Source organism: Scardinius erythrophthalmus, assembly GCF_964197995.2.
Source record: "Scardinius erythrophthalmus genome assembly, chromosome: 7".
NCBI classification, from domain to species: Eukaryota; Metazoa; Chordata; class Actinopteri; order Cypriniformes; family Leuciscidae; genus Scardinius; species Scardinius erythrophthalmus.
The window spans coordinates 25586557-25597945 of NC_138227.1; the positions used below are offsets into that span (position 1 = coordinate 25586557).

General features: G+C 35.5%; 1 protein-coding gene and 1 long non-coding RNA gene across 2 annotated transcripts; both read right to left on the reverse strand.

Moving 5' to 3' along the window:
• Window positions 1–1550: 1550 nt before the first annotated feature.
• Window positions 1551–3569, reverse strand: LOC308693667. Its single transcript, XR_014030500.1, has 2 exons — window positions 2735–3569; window positions 1551–2243 (listed from the first exon to the last, which is right to left on the reverse strand). It is a non-coding gene; the product is annotated as an uncharacterized lncRNA (long non-coding RNA).
• Window positions 3570–6708: 3139 nt separating this feature from the next.
• rnf183 (ring finger protein 183) lies at window positions 6709–11281 on the reverse strand. The gene is made up of 2 exons (XM_081370082.1): window positions 11158–11281; window positions 6709–8297 (listed from the first exon to the last, which is right to left on the reverse strand). Exon 2 carries the CDS (start codon window positions 8232–8234, stop codon window positions 7308–7310), a length of 927 nt encoding a protein of 308 aa, XP_081226208.1. The 5' UTR covers window positions 8235–8297; window positions 11158–11281; the 3' UTR covers window positions 6709–7307.
• Between the last annotated feature and the right edge of the window lie 108 nt (window positions 11282–11389).

Below are 11389 nucleotides of genomic sequence, written 5' to 3' on the forward strand. Positions count from 1 at the left end.
ATAACATGCAAATGGAACTCACATTCATATATATAGCATATAATTTGCATATATATATATATATATATATATATATATATATATATATATATATATATATATATATATATATATATATATATATATATACAGGGCCGGCCCGAGGCATAAGCGAACTAAGCGGCTGCTTGGGGCCCCCTCGCCACCAGGGGGCCCCCAAGCGAGTTTTTTTTTTTTTTTTTTTTTTTTTTTTTTACATATTAGGCCTAATTAAATTAAACAAGTGACATAAATTAATGAATGGATTAATAATTCAAGACAAGAAAATTCTGATTTCATGATCAATATACCTGCCTACAACTGCTGCGGTGTCTGCCAGTGTTTGAGTCATATGCGCATAACCTCGCGTGCATAGAAAATTCGTGCGCAAAGTCACGGTAGCCTAATGTTAAGCCATTTCACACAAATTTGATTTGATCAATGATTTATCCTTTAAATTTAATGATATTCAGAACAGAACAAGAATAAAAAAATAACTATAAACAAGCCAAAACGAAATAATTTAAAGCGAAAGTGAAAGCGGATCTCTCTCATTAGAATCAAAATGTTTCAACATTCGCGATGGATTTGGATGGTAAACTATTATTTATTATAGGCTTCTTTGTACTTCACCTACGTTCCAATATCGAGGGAAAAAATCATCCTCTTCACAAGCGCAAAAATGTGCTTGAAATCCAATATCGAGGGAAAAAATCATTCTCTTCACATGCGCAAAAATGTGCTTGGAAACATCACAGTGGAGCGGTGCTTAGGCTACGCAGCACTGAATGGTACGAATTGTAGGCTACTACTGACTATTTAAAAAGAGCAGTGTAATTTTTATATGTTAGTTTGACTATTTTTTTTTTTTTTATTACGGCTATAACGAACAGGCTGCGATGTCAAGATTGCAGTGCTGGAATAGCCTATGTTGTGTGTGTGTGTGTGTGTGTGTGTGTGTGTGTGAGGCGCAGACGCGATCGAACAGTGGAAACATAAACACATACTCCGTCATGTTCATATAAGACATCATTCAAACTGCAAAGGGTTGCAAAACGTTGGAGGATATTTTGCAAATAATTTTTTTTTTATATGTTTTTTGACAGTTTGTTTTCAGAAGTTTCAAAGAGTTAGTAAAAGAGTAAAGAAAAAGTTAAAACATTTTTATTTAAGTATCTATTTTTTATTAAGTAGGCTATTTATTTTGTATTAATACATAACCTCATTGTATTAATTTATAATGTAACATTATAGAGTGACACTGTGTCAATAATCGTCAAGCACAGGTGACTCCGCGTGGTGGGAGGGGGCCCCCAAATCAAATTCTGCTTAGGGCCCCCAAAAGGCTCGGGCCGGCACTGTATATATATATATATATATATATATATATATATATATATATATATATATATATATATATATATATATATATATATATATATATATGCATTGCAAATATAATTTGGAAATAGGCTATTGGTCTAGGCTAAAAGGTGAATGCTGTGGTCTTGTTTCAAGAGAGAATGGAGTCATTTAGTCTTGTTTCTTAATAATTAACTTTAATTTTGCTTAATAGTTATACACATAGCATGCTGTGACTCTTGTAAATAAAGTTTGACAGTCTCACAATCATCCAGAAAACAATCACAGGAGCAAAAATGCTATTTCAATTGATATCAGCACACTAACAAGTGGCCTATTTATTAAGACACAAAGTCAAACATGCACACTGTAAAAAAATGATATGATCAATAAGTTATAACATATGTTATAACTCATCAAAATAAGTTAAGCAATTTTCAAAAATAATTTATAAGTTATACAAGATTCAACTTATTTAAGTCAGTTTAATGTAATTTAAGTTTAAATGATTGTACTTAAAAAAAATTTAAATAAGCAACTTTTTTTTTACAGCATCAGGTATCTGATCATAAAGGCTGCTCATAGATAGCAGTTATATATAATTTCTTTATCCTTAAGGGAAAATGATGATGCAAAAACACTGGCAAAGGTATAAATTGTATAAAACACTGCAGTATATCCCACAAAGCTGAAGTGCATAAAAGAACATATCTATCTATCTTTCTGTCATGGTTATGAAAGTGCATTTGTGTGAAGTGCTTGTCATGTGGTGGTCTATAGCAGAAGACTCATTCCCCAGGATCAGCTCCTTGATCTCCATGATGTTCAGAGGTGCATTTGACACACCCACTCAACTTATCACACTACAAAAGAATAAGATAGTATTGTTATAGTATTATAGCCATCATCATTGCATAAAGCATGCTAAAAGCAGTCATTTCTTAAACTCTTGTAGCCTATATAATTCATTAATATTGCTTATGCAGCAGCAACCTCTTAATTCAACTTCATTCAACAGTCAATCATTTTATGTAGGAAAATCCTCCTTTTTTCTGAATTATGAATAGCATGTCATCATGTGTTATCTGGAGATTTATTTAAAAGTTAGAATTGAATTGATTGTACATTTAGGGCTAAAGCATTGAGTACAGTTATGTAATGGCCTAATATCACAATTTTTTGTGTATTAGTGATGCTGTAAAACTATTAAAGTAGCCTATATTTAAAATAATATATAAAAAAGAACACAATATATAATAGTAGCCTATATAATAATCATCTGTTCTGTATAGAATTATAAGTAAAAAAGGTTTGACTTGTGTGACCTTTTCAAACCACATTAGAGTTGACTTACATCCGGTTGAAGCTGGTTCATCCTGCATATTCCAGGTTGTGTCCGCACACTGTCTGACACTGCAGTTGTAAAATATATCAGTTTATCCTTTAAATACCACAATAAGCCAAGAGAAAACAATTCATTCACACTACTGCGGTTCAGCGTGCTTATACTCTGAGCGCAAACCACACAAACACATAAAGTCCATGGATTATCCAAGTTTAGTTTTCGTAACCGCGTGCCATCCAGTCGAAGAACCAGGTTGGTTTTGGATGAAACACTACAGCGTTGAGATTTAATAGCAAAACCATAGTTCGACATAACTTTCGTCTGTGCACCGGATACTTTCATAGTTAACATTCTGTTGTCAAACTTTGGAGAGTTTTTGAGCAGATGATCTTTGGAGTCAAATGATTTTCCTGAACAGGACGTTTCAACCCGCGCTGTAACGGACAGAACTCCGGGAATGTCCACTCGCTCCCTGTGAAACACGAATCCCCAAAGAGAGCGAAGATAAGACCTGACCGAATCTCCACCTGTCCTTCCGAGCCCGTAGACTGACGCTGGAGACCGCTTCTTGTTGGCCTGTTTTCGGGCGAGGATATTCCCCTGACACCGGAGAACAGCTGACAGGGCTGAGGCAGAGGGTGTCGAAGCCATCGCAGACTTTCTTTTGGGAATCTTGTGATCCTTTGAAACGTAGTCCTTATCAATATTTCCCCGTAAAATCACTTTTTGATGATGATAGAAGGGTTAAGAGACCCCAGAGAACGAATCTGACTTTGAATGACTCAATGAAGGCTTTATACAGGGCTTGCGTCAGATAGGGGTGTTGGTTATTCGCCTCATCGCCTGTGGGCAATATCGTGTTCTTCACATGCCCCCCTCGTGTACACAGTGTGCTTATACAGCTATTTTAAAAGGAGGATATTACTAACTATAATTATTAAGAAAATCAATCTACCCAAATTCTCTTAAGACGAAGCCTACCTCTATCACAATTATAGAAGACCGTGTTGTGGAAAGTAATACTACAATATTGCGTTACTCCCCAAAAACTAATTGCGTTAGTTACTTTTATGGAAAGTAATGCGTTACGTTACTTTTGCGTTACTCTAGCACAATTAGTAGATCGTGTTGTGGAAAGTAATACTACAATATTGCGTTGTTACTCCCCAAAAACTAATTGCGTTAGTTACTTTTATGGAAAGTAATGCGTTACGTTACTTTTGCGTTACTTTTTCTCTCCTGGGCTGGCTTGCTTGTTTGTTTTTTAATACCAACAAAAAATATATATTTGGCAAATGCAAAGGCCCCTTCACAAATGCAAATTCACAATTTTGAGATGTTCTTCATCTGGATTGAAGAAGAAAGTTCAACACACTTCAGCAAAAAAGAAGAGGAAGAAAGAAACACAAACGTGATGTTTATCTAAAGTCATTTTAGCTTATTAGTATGGTTTAAAAGGATCATCGAAGGTCAGCAGCAAATACATTGGTTAATAAAGTGAGATTAAATACAAAAAGTATTGTGTAATTTAATATATTTAATTATTGCAGGTTTGTGTAATATTCTGAGTTTGCATCTCACTGTTTATTCATTTTGAGTAATACTGAAACAGATTTTGCAAGTGAGGTGAGTGAGTAATGCTTGTTCACATTTAGAACTAAAATCATCATGTTTACACAGCGCACACAACGCCTCTGCACTTAGGATTTCTCTCAACATGGTGACAGGAGAGTTGTCTGTCAATAAATGAGAAAAACAAAGTAACTTGCACTACTTAATTTTTTTTCCTCAGATATTTAGTTGTAAATGTAAAAGTAATGCTTTATTTTACTAGTTACTTGAAAAAAGTAATCTGATTACATAACTTGTAATTGTTACACCCAACACTGCAAATAGATATCTATAATTTTTTTATAAACCTTTTTTCCACCTTGTATATTTACCATGAAAACCAAGGACATAATGTGCATATTTTCTATATTTTGAACTGTCAACAATTAGACAAGCAGGCCTGGATTTTATGAATAAAATCAGACTTCTTAAACAGTCTAAAACTGTATTGTGAATGCAGTGTACAGAATGTACAGTGGAGGGCATCTGAGCTCACTTTTTGATGGTTACCTATAAGGAAATAGAGATTTACTCTGTATAATGTGACACAGAACGGCTAGGGAAACTGAAAATTTTGTGGCGCAACACATGTATTAGTATCCATATTGTACAACAGTGATAGAGATAATTTGCGAGTCTGACTGGATGCGTGGCATTGGCATCAACAAAATATAGCTGGAATGTTTTGTCCTCGTTTTTGTCCTTTTTAGTCTGTTATTCTAGCACTTTATAGGTTACTTGGATTTTATTGTTTGTATTTAAGCACTGTTTTTACTCTACTATCTGAACAGACCTACAAAGCAATTTTTTGTGTCACAAGAACCACTTTTATCTGCTGCATTGTCATTTTTTGTATATGGAATTATATCCTTCAGTTTTAACCCTTATTTTATGAAGCTAAAGTCCTGCTGACACATCCTTTCCAATGTGCTTGTAAAATATTTGTACGTGCTTCATTTAAGCGATTAGAAGGTGAGGTGTGAGTAAAAGCCACACTGTGAAGCCATTGAATATCAAGTTTAATATTATTCTAAAGCAGATGTTTTCTGATTGCTGCATTGGTTATATTTCTGGTCATTTTCTTTTTATTGGTAAACTTATAATTGTAGGTTCACGCTAAAAACTGAATTAAACCTTTTAAATTGCAAAGATTATTAGTTCTGTTGTATTGACAATATTGTGTGAAATTTAAACTGACGATTTAGGTTCCAGGGCCACCACTTTATTTATGAGTTTATTATGTTGGAAAAACTATTTGGAATTTTTATGAGTAATAAGCTGCAGTCCTTATTTTTTCCTCTTTGTCGCCCTCTCTGTTCGAAATCTGCAATTGCAGTCATTCGCGGAATTATCAACTTTATGTGGGTTGTGCCTCGGCACGGCACAGCGCGGATGAATCCAATGTTTTGAGGAGAGTGTGCGGCTGTCAGTCGCCGCGCCGGTGTGGATACTGTCATTCAGAATCACAGATTATACTTTTTGGAAGTATGACCAACATAAGAATTTTAAACGGAAAATGTCATCTGAACAAGCAAGTAACATCCACTTTTGTTCTGACCAACTAAGGGGAAAAAAGCACTGCAGTAAATCGCGCTGATTAAAACGATCGATCGCTTATCATATCATGTGCAAATTATACTTTGTTCTCAAATTGTTAATTTTAACAACATCAGCATTGCGTGACTACATTTAATGCCCTTCCGATATTTATCCTTGTTTTCGCATGGGCCCGTTGCAGTCTCTTTTTTTTTTCTGTTGCCACTCCAAAGTCCGAAGTCTTTTGCATTTTACTAGTTATTGTCGTTTGAACCTTTCTGGATCCGCCATCAAATTGACAAGTTCAATTATGTCAAGTGCTGTGAGAAAAGGCTATAAATCTCCACCTCCAACATCCTCACACTATTTCCCGCGGAAATCCACCAGTACCACTGGAATTAAAAACATTACAATTGCTGTTTTGAATCGAGCTAAGGCAAGCAGACAGTTTCGACCACAATGTTCTTGCTCAAAAAATTATTTTGGATAATTTTTAAACCAAAAAAGTTACGGAATGCAGCTTTAAAAAATCTTTACAAAATCTTTAAATGTTTATGCTAGAAATTATAGGCTACTAAACTATACTATATTATACTATACTATATTACTTATTATATAAACTAATTCTCAGTGTAGTTTGTTGGTTGAGTCTTAATTTTTGAGCTGTTATTAATTTTGTTGAGCCCCCCAAAAAATGTTTTTAGAGTGTATATCACTCAACCAGAAAATGGTCTAAAACGTTTATTTTCCACTTTTTTTCCTCTTCCCATTTGTGCAAATGAATAAAAAACTATGAACATACATTATAATTATACATATAAGAGTGTATTATTTACATTATGTGCAGCATAATTCAAATAAGTATACATTTCTAATAAATGTCTTTCCAACATGAGAAAGAACATTTATGAGCTTACATTTGTGTCGTCATGTACATTTTCAGACTGATATTATTTGCATTGGTGAGTTGTCACATTTTTGTCTTTCTGCGCCAATACCACAAACCATATAGATTCAAAATACCTTACAGTACATTAAAAAAAAACATAATTCCTCATGAAATCAAATGATAGTAATATTGTACAGTAGTATTATTATTTTATATTATCCAGCCCTTTTAGAAAAAAAAACCTAAATTGATTCATAGTTTACAAAAATTAATCACTGGTCAGATAGACGTCATCATTGCCTCTTGCTACAGACTTTTGCATAATAATGACTCAGTCTGTGTAAAATATGTCCATGCTCAACAACCTTCAGTGTATGATATGTTCAAGTTTTTCCAGTTCATTCTAATTGAGCCTGTCTCAAGCTTCTTACACAAAAGCAAACAAAAAAATGCAGTGTTGTGTTCAAGGCAACAGGCTCCACTAAGAATCTAGCTTGTTTGCTTTGCCCGTCATCCTTCTTGAGTGCTGTGTGTTTTCATCATCCCTTAAGGAAATGTGCCTGGAGAAGTTTGGTTGTGGGTTGGTTGGCCTGTATTTGGTTTTTGCATAAAGGGCATCACCACAAAGGTGAAGATACCGACCAGCATCAGAGCCACAGTGATTACGATAATGGCTCCAAGTACGGCATAATAGCACTGATTGGAATACATTAACCTTCTCATGCGACCCCTCATCCTGTTGGGCGGTCTTCCCACGTCGATCATAGTCGCCTGGCCCAGACCTTCCTCCATGACTCCAAGTGGGTTATTACCGGCCTGCTCCTCTTTCTTCTTTAACACCGGCAGGTTTAAGCTGGTCTTAATAAAGCTGTTTGGTGGAGGATTCTTAAGGACGAGTTTGCCCTTGCTGCGTTTAAAGCGCACGGAAAGCGCCCTTTGCATGTCGGCCGGAAGTTTCCGGAAGATGTCTTCGTTATTTCCCAGGTGAGGCAGATCTCGGCCGTGTCGGATTACCGTCTGTTCCCGACAGATGGGGCAAATCAGCATCTTGAGCTCGGGAGAATTGACGTTGATGCGTGCCAGGCATTCCAGGCAGAACGTGTGTCCGCAGGAAAGTAACTTGGGAGTCTTGAAGATGTTGTCGAAGCTGCAGAAGCACACAATGCACTCTGTGTCTTCCAGGTCGTCTCTGGGTTGCTCTGTCTGGTTGTGTCCAGGCTCGTGGTCGCGATCTCGCCTCCTTCCCTCCTCGCTCCGACCCCGTTGGTGCTTAACGCCCTCCTTCCGGTCCCGTTCTCTACCCCGGCTACCTTCACGACGCCGGTTTTCCGCTTCATTGCTGCGGCTTCTCCTAAGAGGCTTGTCGGGCTTCTGTCGTCGCTCTGAAGTTCCCTGGTTGAAGCTGCCCTTGCTTTTCGGCTTGACATTAGTCCCTTTTTTGCCGCCCTGGGGTTTCTCTTTGCCGTCACTCATTGTGTAGAGCCTTGGATCCACAGGAGCGGATTAAGAGAAAATGGAAGTGTCGTAAAGGAAAGCCTGCGAGGGGACATGAAGCAATACACTATCAGTCTAGATTACAAATACAATCGATGGAATTTACATTCAACAGGCACATGATTTCAAAAAGTGCTGCATGACCTTGTACAAGAACGAACTCAGGTCACCAAAGTGTACAGCTATGCAACTCAAAGGTGGAGATCGTAAACTGAAGTTTTCCATTAGCAGTCAAGTGTGATGAGAACATTGCTTGTTACAGTGGTTATTGCTTGCTTTTCTTTGTATTCTATTATAGGTCTTGAATGGCCTTGAGTTTGAAATCGACCCAAATTTCTAAGGCCTCTAAATGATCAACATGATCAAACCTTTAGTGCACAACATGCTTCCATGTCATCTCATTGATAGTTTATCCTTTTCCCTTTTAATATCATTCTAAAAACGCCCCCCTTCAGGTTGTGGTTCACGTGTCTTTTTGCTTTAAAATCTTTAATGATTTTTGTAAAGTAAGCGTTAGAATAACTTTTATATTGTTAGTAATATTTCAAGATGAGCATTTACCGAACTGAAGCAACTTGGTTTACTGGATTATCCATATATAAGTTTTTTTAGAAAAATCATGTTAAAATGTCAAATATGATATGCATCAGGTTTTTTGTACATCTTTCATTTCATCTCTCAATTCATTTGACTTTTTGGCCATAAACATATACATATACAACTGCACCAAATGCCAAACTGACAATAATGGCAATAAAATGTTGGTGTTTTTTCCTATGATACTCAACAAAAAACACATATGCAATTTAAAGGTTCAGATTTTTCAGAAGATTATGTCAGGCTTTACAGGGTTTACATAATTCTGAGTTACCTTGTTCCATGTATTACAATGTTCATATGTGATCTTGGGTTAGTAATTAACACAATGAACAATTGTAAACCTCAGGCTACCATTCTTATTTGCATATTTATGAGGTTGATAACATCTCCGCGAATATGGCCTGGTCAATCTGTTTGTAAATTGATAAAATAATACTCATCACCCCAGCAAAGCACAGAGTTGCCAGGTTTGTGTAACCAAGGGTAAACCAGCCCAAGTACTGAGGTATTTTATGAACGCCTGTCGCTAAACAACCTGCCATTGTATTGTAGCACCATATTGTTTCACATACTAGTGGCACCACAATTAAAGGCATAACCAAGGGATAACATGCTAACCAACTTTCAAATTGACAAGGGTTTTCAAATTAACCCAGAATTAGTGTGTAAATCCCATAAGAGTGTTGACCTAAACTCAAAATCTGACTGTTCAGGAATGCCAACCAGAATATCAAGTTTTTACAAGAAGGTGCAGATCCCAGTTTCATTCTGTTTGCTTAGTTAAGCTTTAACTGTGAATCAAGTCAGGAAACTCATGAAAAACAATAAGGAATGTCTATAGCAAACAATTACATTAGTGAATGTGATATTATGAACATGTAAAATCCAGGTTGAATTTAGTTGTTCAGTAATTAAATTAGCCCATGTTTTTGCACTGTTCTAACTACACTGTAAACATAACTTGTTGTTCCAACTTAAAAAAGTAAGTGTTCGGGCTGCCTTCAAATTTTAAGTTAAGTCAACTTGAAATGTGAAGTTGTACTTAGTGACAACTTTGATATTTGAGTTGACTTAACTTAAAATTTTAAGGCAGCACAAACACTTACTTTTTTAAGTTGAAAACATTTTATTTTTTTACAGTGTATAAAGGTTATACCAACTGGCCACATAAAACACAATCAAAACCTTTATTTTTAGGAGTGTTAACTTTAAGCAGAAAGCAGAACTAGTTCTTTTTCAGAACAATTAATATATTTGGACTAAATGACTTCCCAAATTAAAAGCACACACCCACAGGTTTAGCACGAACCAGATCAAGTCAGTTGAGACTTGTCACTTAACTATGACAATAACACACCCTTCATTTAAGATCAAGGCTAGTTGTCACACTTTTTACGTGAGTGAATTTCATGAATGTTTGTCCAGGCTTGTTTGTTAAAGTCAGTTCCTTTTAGGCACATACCTTAAAGATAAAAAAGGCTTTAAAAAAAAGATAAGGTAAAACAAAAACAATTAACAGAAGACTTGATTTGCTTAACATTGTAATATGTGGGGCATTTTGTCACACTGGAATAATAGAATTAAGTAGCATTTTTAAACAAATTACAAATTAAAACATACAACGTGTGTCAAATACATGCAAAATATTAGCAAAAATATGAATTTTTATATATTTAATTCACACAAAAAAAAGAATCAAATTCAAGAGGGTTTCGAGCTAGGTGTATTTGTTTTTAGTCTTTTACTTGCTAAAAATATGAAATATTCATCAGATGACAGAAGGCATTTAGTAGACTGTGTACATGTTTTTCAGCAAAGTTGTGATTGTGTTGATAATTTAGAGGCATTAGAAATATCTATAATATATAAATAAAGAAGAAGTATCAAATATGTTACAGTATAGAGTTAAGAATGACCCTTGGTCAGTGCTGTCAGAGAGAATATATATTTGTGTAATTGGACTGTTGACTTAAAACCTTATAGTCTTAATAGCCATGTGACAACACTGTAAAAAAAGTTACTGCCTTAAATTTTTAAGTACAATAAACTTGATTATTTAAGTAATTTCAACTTAAATCACATTAAACTGACTTAAAAAATAGTTGAATCTTGTATAACACTTTTTTTTGTTGAAAATTGCTTAACTTATTTTGACGAGTTAAAGCAATGTAAAAACATTTGTTGTCACAACTTATTGATCATATCTTTTTCTTTTTACAGTGAACTAGCCCCAGTCTCCATGTTGGACCTGCATTTTATAAGTTAAAATCACAAAAAGTGTTTCTAAAAACTTGCAATCTACCTACGAGCTGACGAGCAGTTGAACCCAGATGTTTAGGTGCCTCTGAAGTTTGCCTGGCTCCAGAAGCACATATTCCAGTCTAGGTGTACATCCAAAAATGCAATGTGAAAGGTGCGCAATCCAGTCCTCTCTGTCTTCCTCAAAACCTATCACTACGGTTTTCATTAGTTAACGCAAGCAAAGTATCTCCACCTCTTCTGCATATTTATCTCTCTCCCTCCCTTCCTCCCTC

Excerpts from the sequence above, each read along its gene's own strand:
- rnf183 (XM_081370082.1), bottom strand. The coding sequence starts at position 8,234 with ATGAGTGACGGCAAAGAGAAACCCCAGGGCGGCAAAAAAGGGACTAAT.